Raw genomic sequence first — 23135 nt, forward strand, 5'->3', positions numbered from 1 at the left:
TAAATACCATTATTGCAATAATACTAAGTGAATAATAATTAAAAATACAATTAATTCTTTCTTCATTCACTAGGTTCAAGCCAAGTGAAATGAGACTTGTAGGAAAGGAGAACAAATACGGGGGGGTACCCAAAAGTAGACTTTTTCCGGTTATTCTGCTTAATTCCTTGAATTGAATCAAAACAAAACAAGACAAAACATCAACCTAACCTCTATTCAGTTATGATGTGCTAGTCACTATTCTAAGAGATTTATATTCTTCAACTCATTTAATCCCCATGAAATTCCTAAGATACCGCTCCTATTATTTTCCTCACCTGATGAGAAAAATGAATTGTGGAAATATATAGGGTAACACAGATAAATAAGAGAGACATGTTTTCAATTCAGGCAGTACAACCCCATAACCTGTGCTCCTAATCTGTATTATTAATTTTTAATGCGTTCATTTTTCTTCTGATATTATAGTTTTTAGACTGTTCCTTAGAGTCCTGGGATCCCATGAGAATGCTTCTGGGGCCATTAAGGAAAATAAGAGAAATCAGATGGGACTCTACACCCTTTACCCAACCAAAGCAACTTCACTACATCTGTTTAAATATTGAGGATAAAATTAAACTTTTCATAGTAATAATTAAAAAAAAAGATTCTCATACTAAAAGGCAAAAAGTGTGAAAATCACAGTATCTAGACTATAATCTTCATGAGGTCAGGATCTATGTCCAAAAGTAGCTCATATGTTTCAAATTCAATAAATATTAACTTAACAAATTAAAACTATACGGTTCTCATAAAAAAATTTAATATTCATACCATTACATCAGAGAAAATCTTAAATACAAATACAGTTAAATTAAATAACACTAATATTAAAATCACACTCCAATTGGTGCCACTTAGTTTTTAACCATAAGCAATCAAAAGATTTCATTACCTCAAGGCTACTGATGGGTTAATAAGCATAATCGATTCTCACGTACAAGAAGTAGGTATGCTTTCTACACATATTTTTTTTTAGATATATAAATAATCATACTGCCTAAGGTACCAAAATGTCTCTGTATTTTTTGTTAGGATTATTGAATACAAGAAATTACACTGAAATTCAAATTATCAGTAGAAATATTTTCTGAAGTTCATGAATTGTCTTCAATCTTACAGAAGTTACAAGGAAACTTGAAAAAAAAGGATAATTGAGGAAACTATCTAAAAAAGTTATTTTAAAAAATCTACTCTATTAGTTATCTTTAACACCTTTCATCTGTGGACCTAACAACTTACATGCATGTTCATGAAACAGGGAAAAAGGCTACAGACATCATTTTGTATTCCCTTTAATGGTGAGTTTTCAGCTTCAGAGTGAACATCTAAATCAATCAAAAATCATAGAAGCTTTAAGAAAATAAAACTGAAGTATTAGCTTTTCTAATCGTGGATTTGAATTAAAAGTCAAAAGTAGCAAAAATAAAAACTCATTTTTTTTTCTCTTGCCCAAAGTGATTGGAGATTTTTATTTTAGCAAAAGTATAGTTTACAGCCAAGACATAGACATGAGATAATATCCACTGCTTAAAATTAAAAAACCCCTGATGTTTTCATCTAAAATTTTTCTTACTTTATGGCTAACAAACCTCACCCTCATGGCTCTAATTTCAAATGAAATGGAACATGTGAAGGCAATATATATTAAGAGAAGGTCAGCATTAGATTTACAAATTTATTGTAATAAAACTGTTCTGAAGTGAGGCAATAACTAATAGAATGAAGTTTCTGATACCTTAAACACAAACAAGAAAGTTCAACAAATGCCAAATCTAGCTCAACATAAGTGATTAGATTTAATTTTAATACTCATTTTTAAGAAATTATAGTTAACCATCTGGAAACAAAACACTAAATAAGACTGTATCAAAGGAGTAGGAAACTAGAACATAATAATCCCTTAGAAGGAATTCAGTTTGAATGAAAGCCAGAGCCACTTCCGAATGATTAGCATGAACATTAACTCTTGTTCTCTTCTGACTGTCTCAAATTTTTAATGCCTATGCTGTTAAAAGTATTTTCTTAATCCTTATAAGAAAGCACCAAGATTGGTTTTAGATTAAAAGCAACAACAACAACAACAACAACAACAAAACCACCTCTCAAGCTTCATCAAGTGTCTAGAACCAAAATAATTTTGGCGGTGCAAGGATAGGAGTTATCTAAAAATTAATATGACTTGGTGATACAAGAAGAGTTTTTGATACTGATGTAACCACCATTTATATAAAACATTTTCCACAGTTGGTACTAAAGATGAATTTCAGTGGTCAGGTAGAATATAAACTATCCTACAGATATCCAAATAAAATTACAATTTGTCTGGCCCGTTCCTATCTCTGAAAGCTCAGTACCCACACACTTTACTTTGTTATCTAAATAGCTGTCAGAATAATATGTTTTGGCTTGCTCTTCTCAGATGAGTTCCTTTTCTCCTCTCCCAGAAAAATAAAGATAAAATTTTTATTTATTTATTTATTTTTATTATTTTTTTTTTAAAGATTTTATTTTTATTTATTCGACAGAGATAGAGACAGCCAGTGAGAGAGGGAACACAAGCAGGGGGAGTGGGAGAGGAAGAAGCAGGCTCATAGTGGAGGAGCCTGATGTGGGGCTCGATCCCAGAACGCCGGGATCACGCCCTGAGCCGAAGGCAGACGCTTAACCGCTGTGCCACCCAGGCGCCCCAAAGATAAAATTTTTAAAAAATTGTTTATTTAACACTAGGATCCTAGAAAAATAATTTTGAATAAAGTAATTCACATTAAAGCATAAACAATATTAATCATCAGAGGTTTAAAGGAAGATTTTATTAACCCTACACAGTATCTACTTGAGCAGAAAGGCTATTTTCTGAGTGGATCAACTCTAAACCAAGAAATCAGAAATTAAGTAACTTAATTATATCCCCTATGCATTTCTAAAAGATCGCCAATTCCTGATCTAGACAATTATGACAATTAAATTCTAATTTTCCAAGAATACTGTAAAGACAATGGTTAATTTAGGAGACAAATGTATTAATGCCAATGTACAAAGGAATTATTTAAAATTTTGGATGGTTAAGAGTCCTATACTATTCTCAGATAGTGAAAAAGAGTTGTAATAATGTCCTTAATTAATCCATACTCTGTATTTAATCTATTATCTTTGGAGGATGCCTCCTGGGCATAGAAGTTTCAGTATTAAAATATGAATTGAGAACAGAAAATTACAGAATTAAAAATAAAATTTTAGAATTTGCAAAAAAAAAAAAAAAGAGAAACACCCCAAAACAAAAAAGGACCCCCCCAAAAGGTTAAAACTGAAATATCAAAAATAGTATACCATTATTTTGGGCTTTTTGAAATGCAGAATTTTATTTGTAATAGGGAAGTGAAAAACCATCTCTAATTTTATAGTTAGTGACAGTGATATTAAAAAAATATATAGATCTCATTACTTCAAAGTCGATCAAAGACATAAATATTCAATAAGCTGTAAGAGGATATAAACAACGCAGGAAGAAAAGGGAAGCTCCATGGAGAGACAGAGGGAAAAAAGTGGCAGTGATCAATTGTATTGCCAAATTAAAAAGATCTTTAAGGGAAAGTGATTTGTTAAAATATGTATGCAAAAGGAGGTTCATAAAATTTTCTCATTAAAAAAATCTTAATTTCACATTAAGGTTAAAAAAAGAGATTTAAAAATAAATTTAAATAAAAATAAAAAAATAAAAAATAAACTTAGAGTTCGAGAACTGGTGATCATAAAAGATTCATTCTCTAACATTTCCACCAATGTCCAAAAAAAGCATGACGCTTCTACTGAAAATATAAAGGAGTCATCTTGGTTTTTCTTTTCAGAAAGCCTAGGTTTTCTGTTTGAAATTATATTTTTGCATAAAGTGATAGTTAATCTTCTACCATGTAGTAATCAATCATATGCCACCTAATTGAGGAACATGATAATGATATTCCACTAGCACTAGAATGAATAACTCAAACATGCATGTTTAAATCTTCCATGAAAACAGAAACTCTCAAAACATAAAATACTCATGTTCTGATATGTAAAACTCTACTCTTCTTCTATTGTTGATTTCCATGAAACATGTGAGTTTCACTTTGGAAAGACCTACCTGAATAGCTGAGTTCATGAAACACGTATTTCCCAAGTTACTTAGGCCACAGAGGCCTGGCTGTTCATTGTTTCTTCCAGGTTCTGAATAATCATAGTTCTTATAAGCAGTATATGATGGGAGACAATAATTTGAGTTTTTCACACTGGAAGAAAACAAAGAATATTTTTTATAATGCAGCCGATTATTACAATATAGTTATTTGAACAGAGTACTTCAAACCTATTTGAGATAGGTAGTCAGTCATTAAATTTTTTTATTAAAAAAATTAACTTGTACTTTTAAAGACATGAACCTAAATCTAAATAACCCCCTTTAATTAAGATACTCATCCAATCAACAAAATCACTGCATACATATGCCACACCAACCAATATAAACCACTATTATATCTTTCTACCCTTGATTAGCTGGAGCAGCTCCACAGCTTGCTCCATTCTTCATTGCTCCATCAAATTTAAAACATTCAGATTTTAAACACCACCCGCAGCAATAAATCATCTCATTTATGTCCCTTTTACATCCTGCTACTGTAATAGAATGAGAACAGTAGAAACGGGAGGAGTTGTACTTTAGTTACAGGTGAGAGCAGAGATTTCCAAGACCTCTGTGACATCACTGGTCTGATGCATTGAAGATTCTATTTATAGTTTCTATGCTAGGCCAGCAAAATCTAGTATTCAAATGCGGAAAAAAAGCCTGGGGTGATCAGGGCTGCAAAAATGAAATGATTCGAAGCAAGTACATTCCAGTATTTGCCTTTTCTTTTTCCAGTTTGTTAGAATAATGTAGTTTATTTACCTAGATGAATATAACCTTAGGATAATTTGGACTACAGCATAATAAATATTAGTATTAAAAAAAGCTATATAATTTTCAAACAGAGAATCAGAATAATTTTAGAAAGGAGAAAAGTCAATAAGTTAAATCGTCCTTCTTTCTTTCTATATGTAATAAAGACAATAATTTTGTGGAAAAGGATGGATTCTCCCTTAATTTTTAATAGGTTATCTTATAAAATATTTACAATGGACACTTTAGATATAATGCAAAACCATACTTTCAATCATCATTTTTTTTTATTTGTGAGAACAAACCTGAATGAGAATCAAGGTCATGCTAAAAGCAAATCATGATTCAAATAAAAGAGTGTTACAAATAAACATGACAAATCAGTAACCATGATAATCTCGATTGGCTACAACTTATTCCTGGTATTCTTTTTAAAAAATATTTTTTACTTATAATTTCAAATACTTTCTATTGTAGCTTCTATACTTTCACTTTATTATTATAACAGTTTAAGAGTACTGTACTACTGCCAATTATAACAAAGCCTTTAGTAAACACACACTCACACACCTCAACAAGCTACACAGGTAAAACAAAACTACCTCAACCCAAAACTACACAAGCAATGCTAACCTAATAATATTTTTACATTTTTAAGAACATACCCCCAACACAAACAAAAAGATCAGTTCCCAGACTCAAAAAAGCAAAACATCCTGATACTTAAAAGGGGAAAAAAAAAAGATAAATATATATATATATATATATATATATATCACACAAAAAATACTCAAGCTAGACTCAAGCATCTTTTGTTCTGGCAGATCACTAACTTTATGATTCATATTTGATATTCCCAGTAACTACTAAAATGCAAGACACCTATTAGCAATTCAAGATATGTTCACTCAGTGATTGATTACTGGATTCTTGAATCTAACTTTGAGAACATGTAACAAAAAGCTAAATTCTGTTTTTCTTTTATTTCTATAAGGAGGACTAAAAATCAAGGTTTCTACATACAAAAATAAGGCCTGCATTTTCTACACATTCTCCACATTAACAAACATATTCCAGATATAAAATTATAATAAAATTTGAGCCAAGTACACAGGGAAGTATGCTCAAATGCATGCTCATGCCTAGACAGCCAGACACACACACACACACACACACACACACGCGCGCGCGCGCGCACGCAAGTGAAAAAAGCACATTTACATGCTCATTCCTTAAGTATATATTCAGATATCTGTCTCTGCCACAAGTAACACAAATGGATGCTGGAAGCTCTCCTCTTCTTAACGGCAACAAGGATGGAATTTGCTGGGACAGGGATTTTTATTTACTGAGAAATGAATAAAAACTTACTTTCAAAACAGTTTTTTTTTGTTTTGTCTTTTAAAATTTGAATCTTAAAGGATATCTACATTTCAGTTTAAGTGACAGAGTAAATATAAGCCTTGCCCAAAGATTGAGACAGTCTAGATGCTCAATGATAACAAAAACTGATAAATTTAAAATATTTTAATACTATATTGATTGGCCACTTATAACACACGTTATGTGCTTCCTAAATCAAGTATTAAAGCAAAATACTAAAAGCAGGAGTTCTTAAAATGCTTCAACAAAGTACATAGAAACCTAGGCCTCTGACTGTTTTCTTCCTAAAGGTGGTAAGCTAGTCCTTATCCTCTATGGCTGTGCCTATTTGCAAAAATAAATAAGTATGCCTGTAATCTTAATGGGAATTTTAGTCTTATACTACATTAATTCTGTATTATAAATCTATCACCCTAAATGAAGATACACTGAAAAAAGTAACGTATTTTTTGGTAAAATTGAGCCCTTTTCTTCTATACAAATTTGAGATTGACTTTTCAATTAGCACTTATATTTGACATTGTAAAAGTATTATAAATCTATAATTAATCCTTGTAACTCTAATTATGCTCATTTTGCAGTTAATGAATGATGCTTTCAGCAAGTAACTTGCAAAGAGCCATATGGCTGGCTAGCTCTGGCAGTTTCCAAAATCAAGTTCTTTTTCATATTTTAATCTTTTACAGGGAGTCATTTCCATTTCAAATAAAAGAGCCTTAAATGAATTAACATAAAAATAAAAATCTGCTCTGATGTGTAATGCCAAAAGTTGTGACAATACATACATTAAAAAGAGTTTTTAAAGGCAGTGTTATATCAAAGCAAATGTAGCAAGACAGAAAAATGCAGGGAACAAAAAAAGAAATTGGTGCATATTAAAAATGAACTTAAATTATAATTGAGGCAAAAACAAATACTGTACAGACTAGCAAGTAAAATTAGGATAATATCAGGGTAAACAACTGATTCTTCATATTTGTCTTCAGTAAAAGCTTTATTAAATTTATATGAAATAATTCCAAGTATACTTTGTTATTATCTTTATGACTAATACCTTTATTTCTGGAAATGAAAACTTTTTACCTTAGTAATGTATCAGTTTAATTCAAGTCTTGAATTTGTAGATAATTTCATAAACTTGTAAGTCATAACTACTGATTTTCGTATATACTTTGGTACTTGTAGAATACCTCCACACACATGACGTTTCAAAAATGTACTTTTAAAAAAGGTAATTACCCATTTTACATACTTAAAAGTAACTATGCTACTTCCATACGAAGTCTTAAGTTTCAACTTATTTCTACAAGTTGAATGGAAAGAAATAAATTTTATGTGAAATAATTTAGATAATTATTATTATAATATTAATCCAAATATTAATTCAAATTCAGATTAATTCAAATGCAAAATAATTAAAATGTTAATTCAAATTCAAATTTAAAAAAACTTTCCATTTTACAAATGTTTGAATTTTGTTCCTTACTAAGAAAGGTAAGCTTTACGTTTAAAGCTTTACTTTTAAGCATGGTGGTACTTCAGTAGCTATTTGCTATAAAAATTTCCTATTATGAAAGGACTATTTTAGTGCCTAAAATAAACAAATATAAATAGGTAAAAATATAATCTAGCCATAGAAGTAGAATCGTTAAACATATTTCAAACTTAAGAAAATACTCCAATTCCTCTCTCAGTAACTTCTGCAGTCAGAGGTTTTAAGATCCAATTATACTATCATATTTTTACCACGGGAGGGAAAGAAGACAAAAACAGAAACACACCAGACCACATATACTAATACGACAACTCCAGTCAAAAGGTCAAAATACAGTCTATGTTCAATGCAGTCTACACACAATGTTAAAAATTTCTCCAAGAATAACTATAAATACATGTTATACCTGGAACTGAATTCTTTTATAGTAAATGTGGGAGCATCTGCAATTGGTAGAAACACAAGAAGTATTTTATCTCCCATGAAAAAATTATTTTTGATGAATTTAACTAAAAGATACCATATAAAATACAAACCAGATTATAGGGATATTTCCTTTCACATTTTTGCCTGTCGACATACATTTTTAAGAGGTAAAGAACATACTACATTTCAATTTTGGATATCCATAGCATCTTCGATATTTCACTATTACACTATAATGATAAATTACTAAAATAAGGGACTTAATGTTTTAAATCTTCTTGACATACATGGTAAATTCTTTTCTAGAAAAGTTGGACTAATACTCCAACCACTCAAACAAAATCCTTGCAAGAGTAAGTATCATTTCTTAATTCTTCCCAGTGAGACTGAGGTGGAGAGAAGTGGATGGAGTTTTTTATGGTTTTAATTTACACATCTCTAATTAGTTGTGAATTTGGGTATTTAAAATGTTTATGTATTTTAATTAGTTTGCTTTTATTGCCAGCCACATCATTTGCCCATTTTTCTACTTGATTTAGAAAATTTCTCACTGATCTTTTTGACTTTGATATATTAGGAATATTTATCCTTTGTCATTTGTAGCAAGTATTTTCTTCCATTTATTTGCTTTTCAATTTTTATAGGCCTAATAATTAAAAAGTCAATTTAATATAAAGTTTTAAAGAGAAATTCTCAATAGTGATCCAATTTTCCCAACAAAATTTCCTGGATAATCTGCTCATTCTCCATTAGTCTACAATGCTTTCTGATCACATTAAATTCTTTTATGTTTAAAGGACTCTTTCTGACTGTCTATTCTATTTCACTGACCTGTAGATGTATTCCTGGGTCACTACTACGCTGTTTGAATTCTTATTATCTTTACAACAGGTTGTGGTATTTAGTAGGATTAATCCTTTCTGATTTTCCTTTCCAAATTATTTCAGCTATTCTTACATATTTATAAACTAGATGTACATTAAAATCATTTTGTCAAGCCCTCTCCCTACCCCAGATATGAATTTTAAGGGAAAATGAATTAAACCAACAAATTCAATTAATGATGCTATTTAAAAATTTTTTTCACAAACAGCCTTATTCTTTTCAAATTTATTCTAGGAAATCAGATGCCATTTATGAACTGGACAAGTAGTACAAATATTTAACTACATACAGTTAACCTAAAAAATAAACCACAATGTAATATATATATTCAAGAAATAATAAATGGGTAATCGTCTCTAGATTAAAGTTCTTCCCCTAATCTGACTGGACTATACACAAATAATAAAAGCTTTCTTTTTATTCTTTTCTAAAAAATAAAAACCATGACAATTTTCAAGGTAATATACCCACGTCAGACATTACAGTGAAGCTCAAGTGATTTTTAACAACTTTTTTCTTATGGCAATATAGCATACACTTTCATATAACTTTTATAAATTCCAAGATTCTGAATATTATTCATGATGGGGGAAGGGAATTGTTTCTCCAAACTTTTTAAAGAAAAAGTGATTGCCTTTTTGATAAACATAAAATTTTGTGTGCTTTCCAGGTGAGAATCACTGATATATACTTTAAGAAAAAAACTACATATTGTAAGTGATTATATATCTCGTTCTCAAATGACATCTGAAATTCATACCCTTCCTAAAAAATTGAGTTCTAACAGACTTCTCTATATATTTTCAATAGTGTTTAAAAAGTAAAATTCTGACTTTATTTCTCTTTTAGTGGATTATTGTAGGATATGTATTAAATCAAGAAGTTTATAACTGTGCTTTCTTAAAATTACTCCTAGAAGAACTGATCCGTAATTTTAAAAAAATTCAATTTTAATGCATTAAGACTTTTATCCTAAGTTTTAGATACAAGAGATTTTTTGCAACCACAATAGGGCGATCAATTAAACAAAGAGTTTTTAAGATTCAGTGCTTACTTTCTGTTGTTGATGTTGTTATAATTATTTGACAGAGATGAAGGAGAGATCTTTGGTAAAGCTGAAAAATTGGATGCACCTGGGGACCTTTAAAAATATGAAAATGTTAAATTAGATAAAAAAATGCTGAATTTTGAAATTAATTATGAAATAAAGAAAAGAACAGATGACAATGTATGTAGTAAAGAATGCTGGAAAACAGATTCATGAGCAAAATCACTATATATCCTTTGTTTTTCTATTTCCTATATTTTTTTCATATAAAAATAATGGTACAAAAGGGAACTATTTTCAAAAGAAATTTATCAAATTTAATATACAACTTGATATTTATTATTCCTATAAATCTACTGACTCAATATACCCATTTCTGAGTTCAGGTAACCATTTTCAATATTTTACAAACAATAATTTCCTTAAATCGGTGGAATTAAAATATCAATTTTTTTAAGGAAGCACGTAAAGGAAATCCAATTTGTATCTCAGTAGGTACCATTGCATTCTACTTAACACCCAACACTGACACAGAGATCCGAGGATTTACCAATTCTTTAAAATGTAAGGCAACATGGACACATGGCATAAAAGAATTCAGAACATAGTCCCGAGAAGTAATTTTTGGTCAAAGTTATCGCTGCAAAAACTGAAAAGACGTACATCTGACTATATATATTACACACCTCACTAATTCAGAATCTTTTCTGGAGAGATTTCAATTACTAATGGCTTTTAATCAACCAATATGCTTTAAGGGTATGATTTATAATCAACAAACTCATTACAAAAGAATGATTATTTTAAAATACTTAACAGGTCTCTTAAAGATTTAATTTCCCTTGTAATTTTGTAAACAATTTTAATTTACTAGGCAACATCTAGCCCACGGGCTATAAAAAGCTGTCAGTCTAGTATCTGGTTCATCATAAACTCTAACTTAGGCCCAAAGTGATTAGTTTTAAAAATTTATTTTATTTCCTTTAATCAGGTACTAATAAACACTGAAATGGTCAATGGGCATGAAAGTATTATCTACAAAATCTGCTTGAAGTATACAAATTTCTGGTGATTTGGATTTCACCTAATCTACATACTGATACATTACGCAGAATACATGGTGGGCAATAACATTTCTTACACATAAAAATTTTTATTTAACTTTTGAAAGTTTTATACATTATGAAATCTTGGTAAAAAATTTTTATTTTTATTAAAGGAGTTTCTTGTTGTTGATACAGGTTGTATATAGGCAGATTACACTAAGAAAGACCTCTATTTAGATGCCTTTCTGACAGAAGATCTTATTTTACTGTGCTAAGTTCAAACGTAAGACAAAATCAACCAAGTTTTAATATAAAACAATGTAGAGGACATTTAAAAGGTTATCTTAATATTTTAAGGTACTAGTTTTTAAATATTAATAGAAATACAGAAGTGTCCTGGCATTTTTGCCTTCATGTCAAGAATGCTAAATTATCAAAGGAAAAAACCCCCAAATTTATTAGAGATGAAGTTATAATGAATTAAGGAGATTAATTTTTCAAAATGTGATCCATTTAGCTACAATTTAATTCACTTCACTTTTCAGAAACAGAAATAAACTGAAATGTTCTCCTGAATTTTAATTATACTCAAATTTATGGAAATAAAGATTCATTACTTTATCCAATAAAGTGGCTGAGGCACATATATATATATATTTCCTTTTCCTCCCCATTTGTGGCCTTTTTACTATCCATTAGCAATTCTATCCAAGGATAGTATTAGAAGTTTCCATGAAATTCACTGAAATACTCGAACATTTATTAAATGACTGCTATATGCCTTGCCCTTGGTAAGTACTAGGAATACAAAGACAGACATAGTTCCTGACCTCAAACAGCTCACAATCTAATGGAAGAAAAAATACATAAGCAAAATAACTACAAAACAGTGTAAGTCCTGTAGAAATTTTAAAACTATAACAAAATATAAAATTTTGTCGGTGGTAACATGAGGTGATTTAAAATGATGCGCAGAGTTGGAGGGATAGGTGGAAACTGGAAAGACACATGCAAAGGTATGGGACTGTAAAAACAATGATGTGTTTAGGGAATTATCAATTCAGTTCAGCTTAAAGAGTAGGAAGTATGTAATGACAGGAACAGAAGTTAATAAGCTAGGCACAATAATAAAGGACTTTTATGTTCTATAAGGGAATTTATTATATCTTATTCCATTGTGCTGGGCATGTTGAAAGAGTTTAAAAGGGTATCTACACAAATTTGTATTGTAGAAAGGTAATTCTTGAGAAAGAGAAAGGAGACTGAGAGATCATTTAGGAGACCAGATTAACGAAATTAATAAAGGCTGGGGCAAAGACCACAGGGAGGGCAAGGGCATATGTCTTGGATGTTTAGGAAGTGGTTCTCAAAGAAAAGTCAGTGGACCCTTAGAAGTCCCACGATTCTTTCAGTGTGCCCATCTATGAGGTCAAAAGCATTTTCATAATAACATCAAGGTGTTATTTAAGTGTTATTTGACCTTTTCACTGGGTGGATATTTGCAATGATAGTGCAAAAACGATGGTGGGCAAAACTGCTGATACTCTAGCATGAGTTAAAGCAGTAGCACCAAATTATATACTAGAGTCCTTGTATTCTTTACTGCCTCCTTGCAGTGGAAAACAGTTTCACTTAAGAATATCCATGTTGAAAAGATAAAAAATACTGATTTTATTAAATCTTGACCCTTAAATACACTTCTTTTTAATATTATGTGACAAACTGGGAAGTTTGCATAAAGCACATCCATTCTATATGGATGACTGTCATGAGGAAGAAGACTTGTGTAATTATTCAAATTTCAAGCAGAACTAGCCCCTCTTTTCACTGTACCACTCTTCCACATAAAAGGCTATGTGGCAGACATCTTCTCAAAAATGAATAAAGGGAGCCTGTAACTTCAAGGAAAAAAACTGAAAGTATTCATTGCCAATGATAACATTCAAGTGATCAAACAAAAAAACAGTTCTGGAAAACTTGACTTTGCCACTGTGAGGCTTGATAGCTTCCCACTACTTAAAGACTTTCCTTGTAAGATTGGTGATGTTTTAACAAATGTGATTAAAAAATACTGTATGCTGAAATATGCCAATATTTGGAATATCTGCATAACTCAGTGAATCAGTATTTTCCAACTGTATCAAGTTACACATGATAGATTTTTAACATAATATATTAAAAGTTCATTGACGTGGTTTCAGATTCCACAATGCAATTCAATTTTCATCATTAACCCACCCCTGGTCAAGTTCTGATGTGGTTATCAATTATCTGAAAATATCTTTCTCTGTTTTAACTATGTATCTGTGAGAAACTGAGTTTTCTTTATGCACTTCAATCCAAACAATATATCGCAATAAACTGAATGCAGAAGCACATGAGAATTTAGCTGTCTTCTGTTTAATCAGGTATTAAAGAAATTCCAAAAATGTAAAACAATTCTACTCTTCTCAGTACATTTTTTTGTTTTGAAGGTTATTTTTCATAAAAATATTATTTATGTAAAAATATAATGGTTTTAGTATCATTTATAAACAAATATTTAAAATTTTATTTTTGATTTCTAGTCCACATAAAAGAAGTTCTTTGGGTTCTGTCACAAATAAATAAATCTTTAAAAAAATGATTTTTAAGAACGTAAAGGGGTACGAAGATCAAGACATCTGAAAACTTCAGGTTTAGGAAGTAGCATCTGCAAGACTGCTAATCAACTAGATGAAAAAAGAATGAGGCTGAAGGAGGAACTCAAGATGGCTCTGAGTTGGTACCTAAAATAGGGTATACAGGATATGGATATATATATTAGGTTGAAGGAATGGGAGAAGGTAAGGTAAAAAAGATTTTAGCTGAATCTTACATGGAAAATCCTACATGACATTTAGAAAAAATCTGGAATTCAGAAGAGAGTTTTTGGCTAGAAAAACAGAATGGCTTATTTCTGTCAGTTTGACTGAGGAACAGAATTAGCATACAGTCCATCCACTGTGAACCTCTTATGGTATGAAAGGAGAGGTCATAAAATGGAAATTTGTGAAATACCAATGCATTTAAGTTGTGAGCAAAGCTGTTGCATACAGTCCGTGAAGCTGTACGCTGCATAGTATCAAGGAGGGCCTTTCACATAGATTACAACGTGGAAGATGCCCAAGAGCTGTGCAGCACACAACCCGCACAAGCAAACATGGCACTGCTAGAGAGGAGGAGCACCAGCCAGCCAGAGAATCGGTCAGAGAAGTGCAAACAGTTCTTGAATCATGGATTCGAATTAAGAGAAGCTCTTTAGGAGATGTTAACAAGAAGTATTAAAGAAAGATCAAAAGAACTAGGATTAAAAAAAGGTCAAATAAGGACTCTGTTAAATCCTGACTGCGTGGTAAGGAATAGTAAGTATGGCCCTTTTAAAGTTGGCTGTCAAAGGAAAAAAAAACCCTAAAGAATGGTATTTGGAGGAAGTTTATGGTTTTTTGTTTTTGTTTTTAAAGACAGGACAGATTTATATTTATAGGCTAAGGGGAAGATGACATTGGAAAAGAAAGAAAAAGAATGAACTACTGTTAAGTGAGTGTCTACTATATGTGTGGCAGTATGGTAGGAGTTTATATATATATATATAGGAGGGAGGAGATAATGAAAGAAAAAGCAAGTTTTAGGGAGCACTGAGATAAGTAACATTGGTAGAGAGACTGTCCTTTATACCATAATGATCCGAAAGAGAAGGATGGATATGGTCCACAGGTAAAGCAGAAGTATATTAACACCTTTTAAATGCTGTTACAGACATTATGGATGAATGTTAACAGACCACTTATCTATTCTGATTCCAACTTCTGACCTAGATTACACACAGCCCAATCTAGCTAACTTTTGTGGAGTTAATTTAGGGGTTGACTAGTCAGTCTGTGGATTATAACCGGAGCCCTTTAGCTTTATTTCTTTGATGTAATTTGGAAATTACACTGTTCCTCAGCAACTCTGCTCTAGTGGCTTTTTAAGGAGAGGGGAGAAAAAAATTACTTAGGATATTCCAGATAGACTAGATACTAAGCCAGGTATCAGGTGTTAAACTGATTTTGGCTAGTTTGGGCTAGGTATAAGGTAGGGATCCAGCTCTTAAATAAGACAGAATATCAATGTAGCTGATATTATTTCATGAAAACAGAAAATCAAACCATGCCAGAAAAATGCAATATTTGAATTGCGCTATTTCCAATGTTTCAGTTAAAAGCACACAATTCAAGGCTGTAAGTTGAACTTGGTACTTCGACAGAAAAATCTAACTGAATATTCTTCATAATTTTTTTTAAAAGATTTTATTTATTTATTTGACAGAGAGAGAGAGACAGCCAGCGAGAGAGGGAACACAGCAGGGGGAGTGGGAGAGGAAGAAGCAGGTTTCCCAGCAGAAAAGCCCGAAGTGGGGCTTGATCCCAGGACTCCAGGATCATGCCCTGAGCCGAAGAGACGCTTTATGACTGAGCCACCCAGGCGCCCCGAATATTCTTGATAAATTAACTGAATAATTAACTTACATGAAAACCTAATACTGTATTGAGCAACCAAAATACAGAGATGTTAAGTCTGAATGCTGACACAGCAAAACAATTAAAGAGCTGTATAAGTATTTTAAATGACATAAAACCACCCTATGTTGTAAGATCTAACATTATAAAACAAGAATTATCTTAAGAAAAATGAGGCCAACCTTAAACCTACCCATTTCTAACACATAAATTCTTAGAGAAAAAGAAAATTTAAATCTCTTTAAAAATTAAACACTTTTACTGTTGTTAGATTACAGATTAGTTCAGTTCAACAAGCATTTGCTGTGTGCCTCTTCTATGCCGGGCAGTATGTTAGGTTAAATTTTAAAGATAAAGTAAAGAGAGTTTAAGAGAATTTATATATAAATTGCTTATCGTAATTCTATTTTTGTTCCTTATTTTTACTGTTATCAATGGTATTTATAACATAAAACATTCCACTTAAAAAAAATAAAATTAGTTACTTTGCTTCAGCCATTATGAATCCCAGTACCAAAACTGCAACCCATTTTCATTTTCAACTTATTACAGAAATTTCCAAATGTACATAAGTCCTCATGTACCCAGTACCAGACACTGGGCTTCAAAAATTATTAACATCCTGCTACTTTTGTTTTATCTTTGTCCCCTCGACCTCCCTCCTCCCATGTTTTTGCTGGACTATTTTAAAGCAAATCCCAGACATTTATAATTTCACGTGTGTGTGTGTGTGTGTGTGTGTGTGTGTGTATAATGGAATATTACCCAGCCATAGAAAAAGAATGAAATCTTGTCATTTGCAAAGATGTGGATGGAGCTAGAGGGTATTATGCTAAGTGAAATAAAGTCAGTCAGAGAAAGACAAATACCATATGATTTCACTCATATGTGGAATTTAAGAAACATAACATGTACACAGGGGGGAAAAAGGCAAACCATAAAACAGACAAGTACAGAGAACAAACTGTTGCTGGAGGGAAGATGAGTGGCTGGATGGGCTAAATGGGTGATGGGTATTAAGCAGGGCACTTGTGATGAGCACTGGGTGTTATATGTAAGCAATTTATCTCTGAATTCTACTCCTGAAACTAGTATTATACTTTATGATAACTAACTGGAATTTAAATAAAAACCTGAAATAAACAAAAAATTACAGTATATATCCCTAACAGGTAAGAGATCTTTTTTGATACCACTGTCAGTCCCAAATGAATACTCTGTCCATGTTCACTTTTTTCCCCAATTGTCTCAAAAGTATCTTTTCTTCCCAGTCGGTTGATTTGAATCAGGACCCAAAACAAGCCCATACATTTGCAGATCAATTTTGATAACTTCAAAAGCCCTTACTTGCTCCTGCCAGCTAACTTCTCTGGTTTCACCTTACTGTGACTAAGTTTATTTTACATTTGAGTGATTTCTGTATCCACTCATATAGTTAACCTTGACTCATGTGTATTACTGCAAATTGCTCAAATCCTTTTTGGATCAAACCAGGGAACAAAAAGAAGAAAAAAAGGAAAATATCCAATAATTATTTGTGAGTACGTGGCCATATCAAGCATCTATATAAGAACAGTAAACTTAAGTTATATTCATTTATGCATGACATAAACTGTCTAAATTTCCTAACTTCAATTAAATCTGGATATGGCTTTTAAATATCAATTCTAACACTAGTTATTGAACTCTACTGTGACCATGCTCTGTTTGGCAAAACTTAGAGACATGGTACAGGTACTAGATTATCTATTATCTTCCCACAACAGAAAGTTGGTACAGTGTTTAGACGAAGGAAAGATTTATTTAATCCATGTGCATTTTCAGCATTTCAAAGGAGAGTATATATAAACTCAGGATCTTAATGAGTATTAAAATGAGAAACCCCAAAGTAGAGTCATGCGGAGTGTGTTTATGTGCAGGCACAAGCATTTCCAAAAAGGATTTGGAGTTTGGATAGCTAACCTAACCAGAAAAAAAGCAGTTTATTTGGTAAATAGCACAAAGGAACTTCCTTTTAACATTATTATGATACCTATCTTTGGGTGACAAATACCTAGGAAAGAACATATATAATCAAATAACAAAAAAATTTATATGTAAAGCAGTTTCTTTTCCTCTCTAGGAATCCTGCCTTTCCAACCAAGTACCCTCTCTTTCTTCTTTCAGTACCTTTCATGATGAGTGATCTATACCAGTTGTTCCATTTCTGATTATTCAATTCCTCTTTTCCTATAATCTATTTCTCATTCCCAATACGAATTTTCCACTTGTCAAATATATGGAATCTCTTCTGTTCTCCCACCAGTCTCTGCATCATTTAGCAATGCTGACCATTATCTTTCTTCTAAAAGCTTTTCCCTTGGCCTCTACGACATAATGGGTTCCAAGTTTTCCTGAATGTTCAGGATTATTCTTTCTCCTTGATCTTTTTGTTTTATGTCATTACTCAGGGACACTCTTTAAAATTCAGTATATAATTCTTTACATTTTTGATTAGATAATTCACATATGCTTACATTTCTCACTTCTAGGAAGATAACTCCACATCTGCAGTTACTACTCTCCAAACTTTGGTTCCCTATCTTTAATTGCATCCTAGGCAGTTTTGTTTGGCTGTTCCATTAACTTAATTTAGAGTCTCAGAGAAAGTCATTCTACATCTTTTTCTTAAGGAGAAAAATAATAAGAACAAGATAAAGTGATATAAACTATGAAAGAAAATTTATAAAGATTCAAGATGTCTTTAAAAATACAACAAATTATAGATTTTGGAATATTACCCTAGATTTATGGTTCATAAAATTGCATTTTAAATTGAACACATGTTATTAGTTTAAAATATGTGAATATAAATGAATGACAAGGAATTAAAAGCTGGTTTATGAGCCATTCTCTCAACTCCCATAAACTCAAATCACTCAATCCTGGACTTTATGTTTGAACAAGATTAAAACTGGTAACAAATCTGTACACTTTCATAGAAACTTTGAGAGTGCATTTTCTGTGAACTATGATAAATATAGCTTGTTTAGTACCAAAAAACTGCAATAACCAAATCTACTGTTTCAAATAAGCAGAGACTATCATGCTTGTAAATACTTAAAAAGTCTCAGTACAATTCGTTAAAATGAAACCAATACTTTACTTAGGAAGAGTTTCCTAGTATGTATCTTAGTAATTTTCAATCAAGTAAGTCTATGCACCATTTCGGGATCCATTTATACAGTTAATCTTCTAATTATATATGCAAATTGGGCTTAATCATGCTCTAAAAAATTCTAAAGAAGTATACATTAAATTTTTCTGAATGTATTTAAGCAAATAAAGTATTGAAGCAGATGTTGTAAAAAACAAAAACAGAATACTGCAGAGTCACCTAGATGTTTCTATTATTTATCTTGAGCAAAAAGTAGTATGCAGAAATTTAATTATAAAGTGTTCCCCCTCGCCAAGCAGAGCACTCAGGGACAGAGTGCTGTAAAAAAACTAATACGGCACCAGATTAAGTTTATACTTAGTGTTTCAGTCACCAATTTGGAATTTTGTTAATCGGAACAACACAGATGGCAGAGAGACAATGTATGAGTAAGAACTACTAGCTTAGTTTTCCATTTGATTATTTTTGGCCTCTCATGCCTTATGCGGTTGATTTTGGATTCTTCTCTGGATGTTTTCTAGCCCATGAAAACTGCCTTTTCACAATCATCAATGACCCTTAACTTTTATTCACCAGATACTTAATCACATGTCTTCTGTCAATATTTTTGAACAATTAATGGAAATGTCTGAATTAAATCCACTTCTTGTGCTACTCTCACAAGAGAAATTTCGATTTTTTTCTGTAATATTAATAATCTCAAAGCCATTCTTTGAAATAACTATACCTAAATAAAACCATACAGAAAAAAATTAATTGTACAACTTAGTCAAAATTCAATAGAGTTGTGTCTCAGAAGCTACAGTTAAGGAATAAAATGTTAACATTAAACAAACTCTGGAAAGTAAGGGGTATAATCTATTGATTAGGTTTCTCCTCTCTTTAGGAACCTCTATGCTTTTACAATTTTACTACTTTAAAATAACTTTTTAGAAATACAAGATTTAACTAGCCATATATCTCCCACTGAATAATTATACTATGTACCTGATGCCAACATCTTTGGAAAATAAATGGTCAAATTTAACAGAACAGAAAACCTTGGGTTAAAACTTTTCTAAGGTATTACTGCAAAACACTATGTTTTTGAGAGGCTGTAAGAAATCAGAAAAACTAGATTAGAAATGCAAGTTCTGAAAAAACTAAGCACTTGAGTATTTTAAAAATATAACATGAATATAAACATGTAAATTTCAAATCATATGTTGGTATCTAGCAGAAAAATACAGACAGCAAACTCTTGAGTATTTTTAGGTAGTCTTAGATCTATAAGATAGATTTTGGGTTGTTTCAGGATATATGCATTTTTATAACTATAGGACTACATGTTTTAAACAAAATTTTATTTTACCCTTAATATTTTTTAATATTTAGCATTTCTTCTCAATCAAGCAGCACAAAAAATTTAGTTTTAGCTGAGGATATATGGTGTCAATTCTGATAAAACTGGGCCCAGGACATTCCTCTGTTTCAGGAAACATATTCCTACTATACTGATATTTTCTTGTTCATAAGCAGCACCTAAAAATGCAGATTCCTGGGCCCAACACAAAGATTTATCTTTATTTTCTGTTCATTCTATGGCGGCAAACACAGTAAATATTAAGAAACATTACCTACAAAATTTCTCAAAATGTGATCCTAAGACCAAAAGCATTAGAATCACCTGTGAACTTCCTAGAACAGTTTATTCAGGAGTTCTACTCCACCCAGCGCTACCAGATCAGAAATTCTGGTGATAGGGCCTAGGAAACCATTTTTAACAAACTCAACAGGTGATTCTTCCTTCTATCACCGTATTACAACTTGTAATATTTTCCCCTCAACTTTTGATACTCTGTGTAGGAACTGGTTATGTAGTAAGCAACATGAGCACTGGACAAATCCCAGGTTAGTGATGTTTATTAGAACTAGCATCTTCATACCATGTTGAGGACCAGAGATTGTATCCTGACAGATAAAATAGCAATTTTGAGTTTATAAAACAGAATGTTCTATATATTAATATTTTGAAATTTCTTTCTTGAGGGCCTAAGGTTACAAGCCCTCTGCTGGAGTTGAATTTGTCTAAGCTACAAGTGCTTATAAGGTGACTTCAATAAATACACAGAACACCACTTTTTTAATCTGGCATTCATCCAGAAAAAATAATGTGCATCCTTACTTTACTTATAAACATATAAATAAAAGAAGTGATAATTCTTTAAACCTTTTTTTCTAATCTGTACTATTTTCCTCTACTATAAGTGCTTTCTTTATGTTCTTAAATATATTTCGTGTAATGTGTGTTTTTAAATTTACATAAATAGTACTGAATTAAAATCTCATTTTGTTTTTTCTTTTCTCTCAACTGTATATTTTAACCTTATCCAGTTTTAAACATCTCACCACTGTTACTTCTACCTGCTGCACTGGTATCCTACAGCATACCACCATTCATTTTTCTCTCTTTCCCTTTTTCTTGGGGGAGGGGGGAGCAGAGAGAGAGGAGGAGAGAATCTGAGAGCCCCACGTTGGGCTCAATCTCACTGCCCTGAGATCAGGACCTGAGCCAAAACCAAAGTTGGACTTTTAACGGACTGAGTCACTCACATGTCCCTCTTTCCTTTATTTTTTATAAGATTTCTGCTTTGTTTCTATTAACGTATAGCACTTCTTTCTACATTATAGGTATTATTCTTAGGTAGGTTTTAGATATTAAAAAACTGACATTTGACCGTTTATTTCATGTATGGTTCCTATAACAGACATACTTAATTTTGATGTAATCAAACCCACTAATTTTCACATTATGTTCTCTGATCCCTAAAATACATATATTCTCTGAAATTTCTTATGAGCTTTAAAGTTTTTATGTTTCTTTTATTTTTTTCTTTCGTCTTTTTTTTTTTTTTTTTAAGATTTATCTACTTATTTTAGAGAGAAAGCGTGCATGTGGGTGCACATGAGTGAGGGGAGAGGCAGAGGGAGAGAATCCTCAAGCAGACTCCGCAGATGCCCTGCTGAGTGAGCAGCCCAATTCAGGGCTCATCCTCCAAGATCATGACCTGAGCTGAAACTAAGAGGTGGACCCCCAACAGAATGAGCCACCCAGGCACCCAAAATTTTACATTTTTTATTTGAGTGTGTCGTGTATAAGGTAGTGATCCTGTTTTTTTTCTACAAATAGCTAGTTCTCCTAATAAAATCTAAGCACCTATCTGCTTTAAACAACCTGTTTCTCACTGCCTAGTGGTGCCACTTAATCAAGTTCTCATATATACATGTGGTGTTTTGTTTTGAGTTCATTAAATTATCCCAGTGTATTTGTCTTTCTTTTGCTAGCACCATACTGTTTTCATTATTACAGCTTTGTAGGAATCCTCACTATCTAATAGGTCCAGTGCTTCCTTCCTCATCTTTGTTAAAAGTGACGTAGCTAATCCTGGACCTTTATTGGTAAATGTTAATTTTAGAATGAGTTTGTGAAGTTTCTCAAAAAAAAAAAAAAAAAGGATAGAATTTTTAATAGGAGACAGTAACATGATAGATTTAGAGAAATAGGCATCACTAGGTAAGGCATTTAGTACATGATAACCTTTTGTCTTTTAATAAAGTTAGTTATTTCCCATGAACGTTTTATGTATTCCTAATCAAGTTAATTTTTGTTATGCTATTTCCTAAGTGGGTTACTAATGGTATATAGCAGGGGTCAGGAATCTATGGCTCACAAGTTAATTCTAGTTTGCCACATTTTTTTGTAAATAGTTTTACTGGAACACAGCCATACCCATTTGGTGACATAATGTCATTGTTTGAAAGCAGCTATAGTGGTGGAGTTATAGTTGAGTCAGGTACCATATGGCCCTCAAGCTGAATATATTAGCTTTTTTTTTTTTTAAAGAAAGGCTGCTGACCTCTGGGTATAAAAACATATTTTTTATAATTTTAAGATTTTATTTATTTATTTGAGAGAGAGAGAGAGAGAGCGCACATGCATGAGTAGGGTGAGGGGCAGAGCACTCCCTACTGAGCAGGGGACTAGATATGGGGCTCGATCCCAGGACCCTGGGATCATGACCTGAGCCGAAGGCAGATGCTTAACCCACTGAGCCACTCAGACGCCCTTAATTTTTTATAAATTTAGTCTTAAGAGAATCTTGCTGAATTTTCTGTTTTAGTAGTCTGCAGATGGGTTTTGCGTTTTATGCAGATGACTGTATCATACGCGAGTAGTAAATT

At 31.8% G+C, this 23135-nt stretch overlaps 1 protein-coding gene across 8 annotated transcripts in view; it reads right to left on the reverse strand.

Annotated features, from left to right (window-relative positions):
* The window catches only part of USP15 (ubiquitin specific peptidase 15), a 114832-nt gene that overhangs the window by 36242 nt on the left and 55455 nt on the right, over positions 1 to 23135 (reverse strand). For 5 of the 8 annotated variants that reach the window (XR_007189688.2, XM_026500125.4, XM_057316183.1 and 2 more), the window contains 2 exons: positions 10198 to 10284; positions 4163 to 4307 (listed from right to left, as the gene is read on the reverse strand). Coding sequence is in view for 6 of the 8 variants with exons in the window: in XM_026500125.4 (XP_026355910.1) it covers positions 4163 to 4307; positions 10198 to 10284 (232 nt within the window). In the remaining 2 variants the exon portion in view is untranslated. Of the gene's footprint in view, positions 1 to 4162; positions 4308 to 10197; positions 10285 to 23135 lie in introns of those variants that run through there. The other 3 variants (XM_026500126.4, XM_048217811.2, XM_044384651.3) reach the window with 2 other exon arrangements.

The sequence above is a fragment of the Ursus arctos genome, unplaced genomic scaffold (genome assembly GCF_023065955.2).
Source record: "Ursus arctos isolate Adak ecotype North America unplaced genomic scaffold, UrsArc2.0 scaffold_21, whole genome shotgun sequence".
Lineage (NCBI taxonomy): Eukaryota > Metazoa > Chordata > Mammalia > Carnivora > Ursidae > Ursus > Ursus arctos.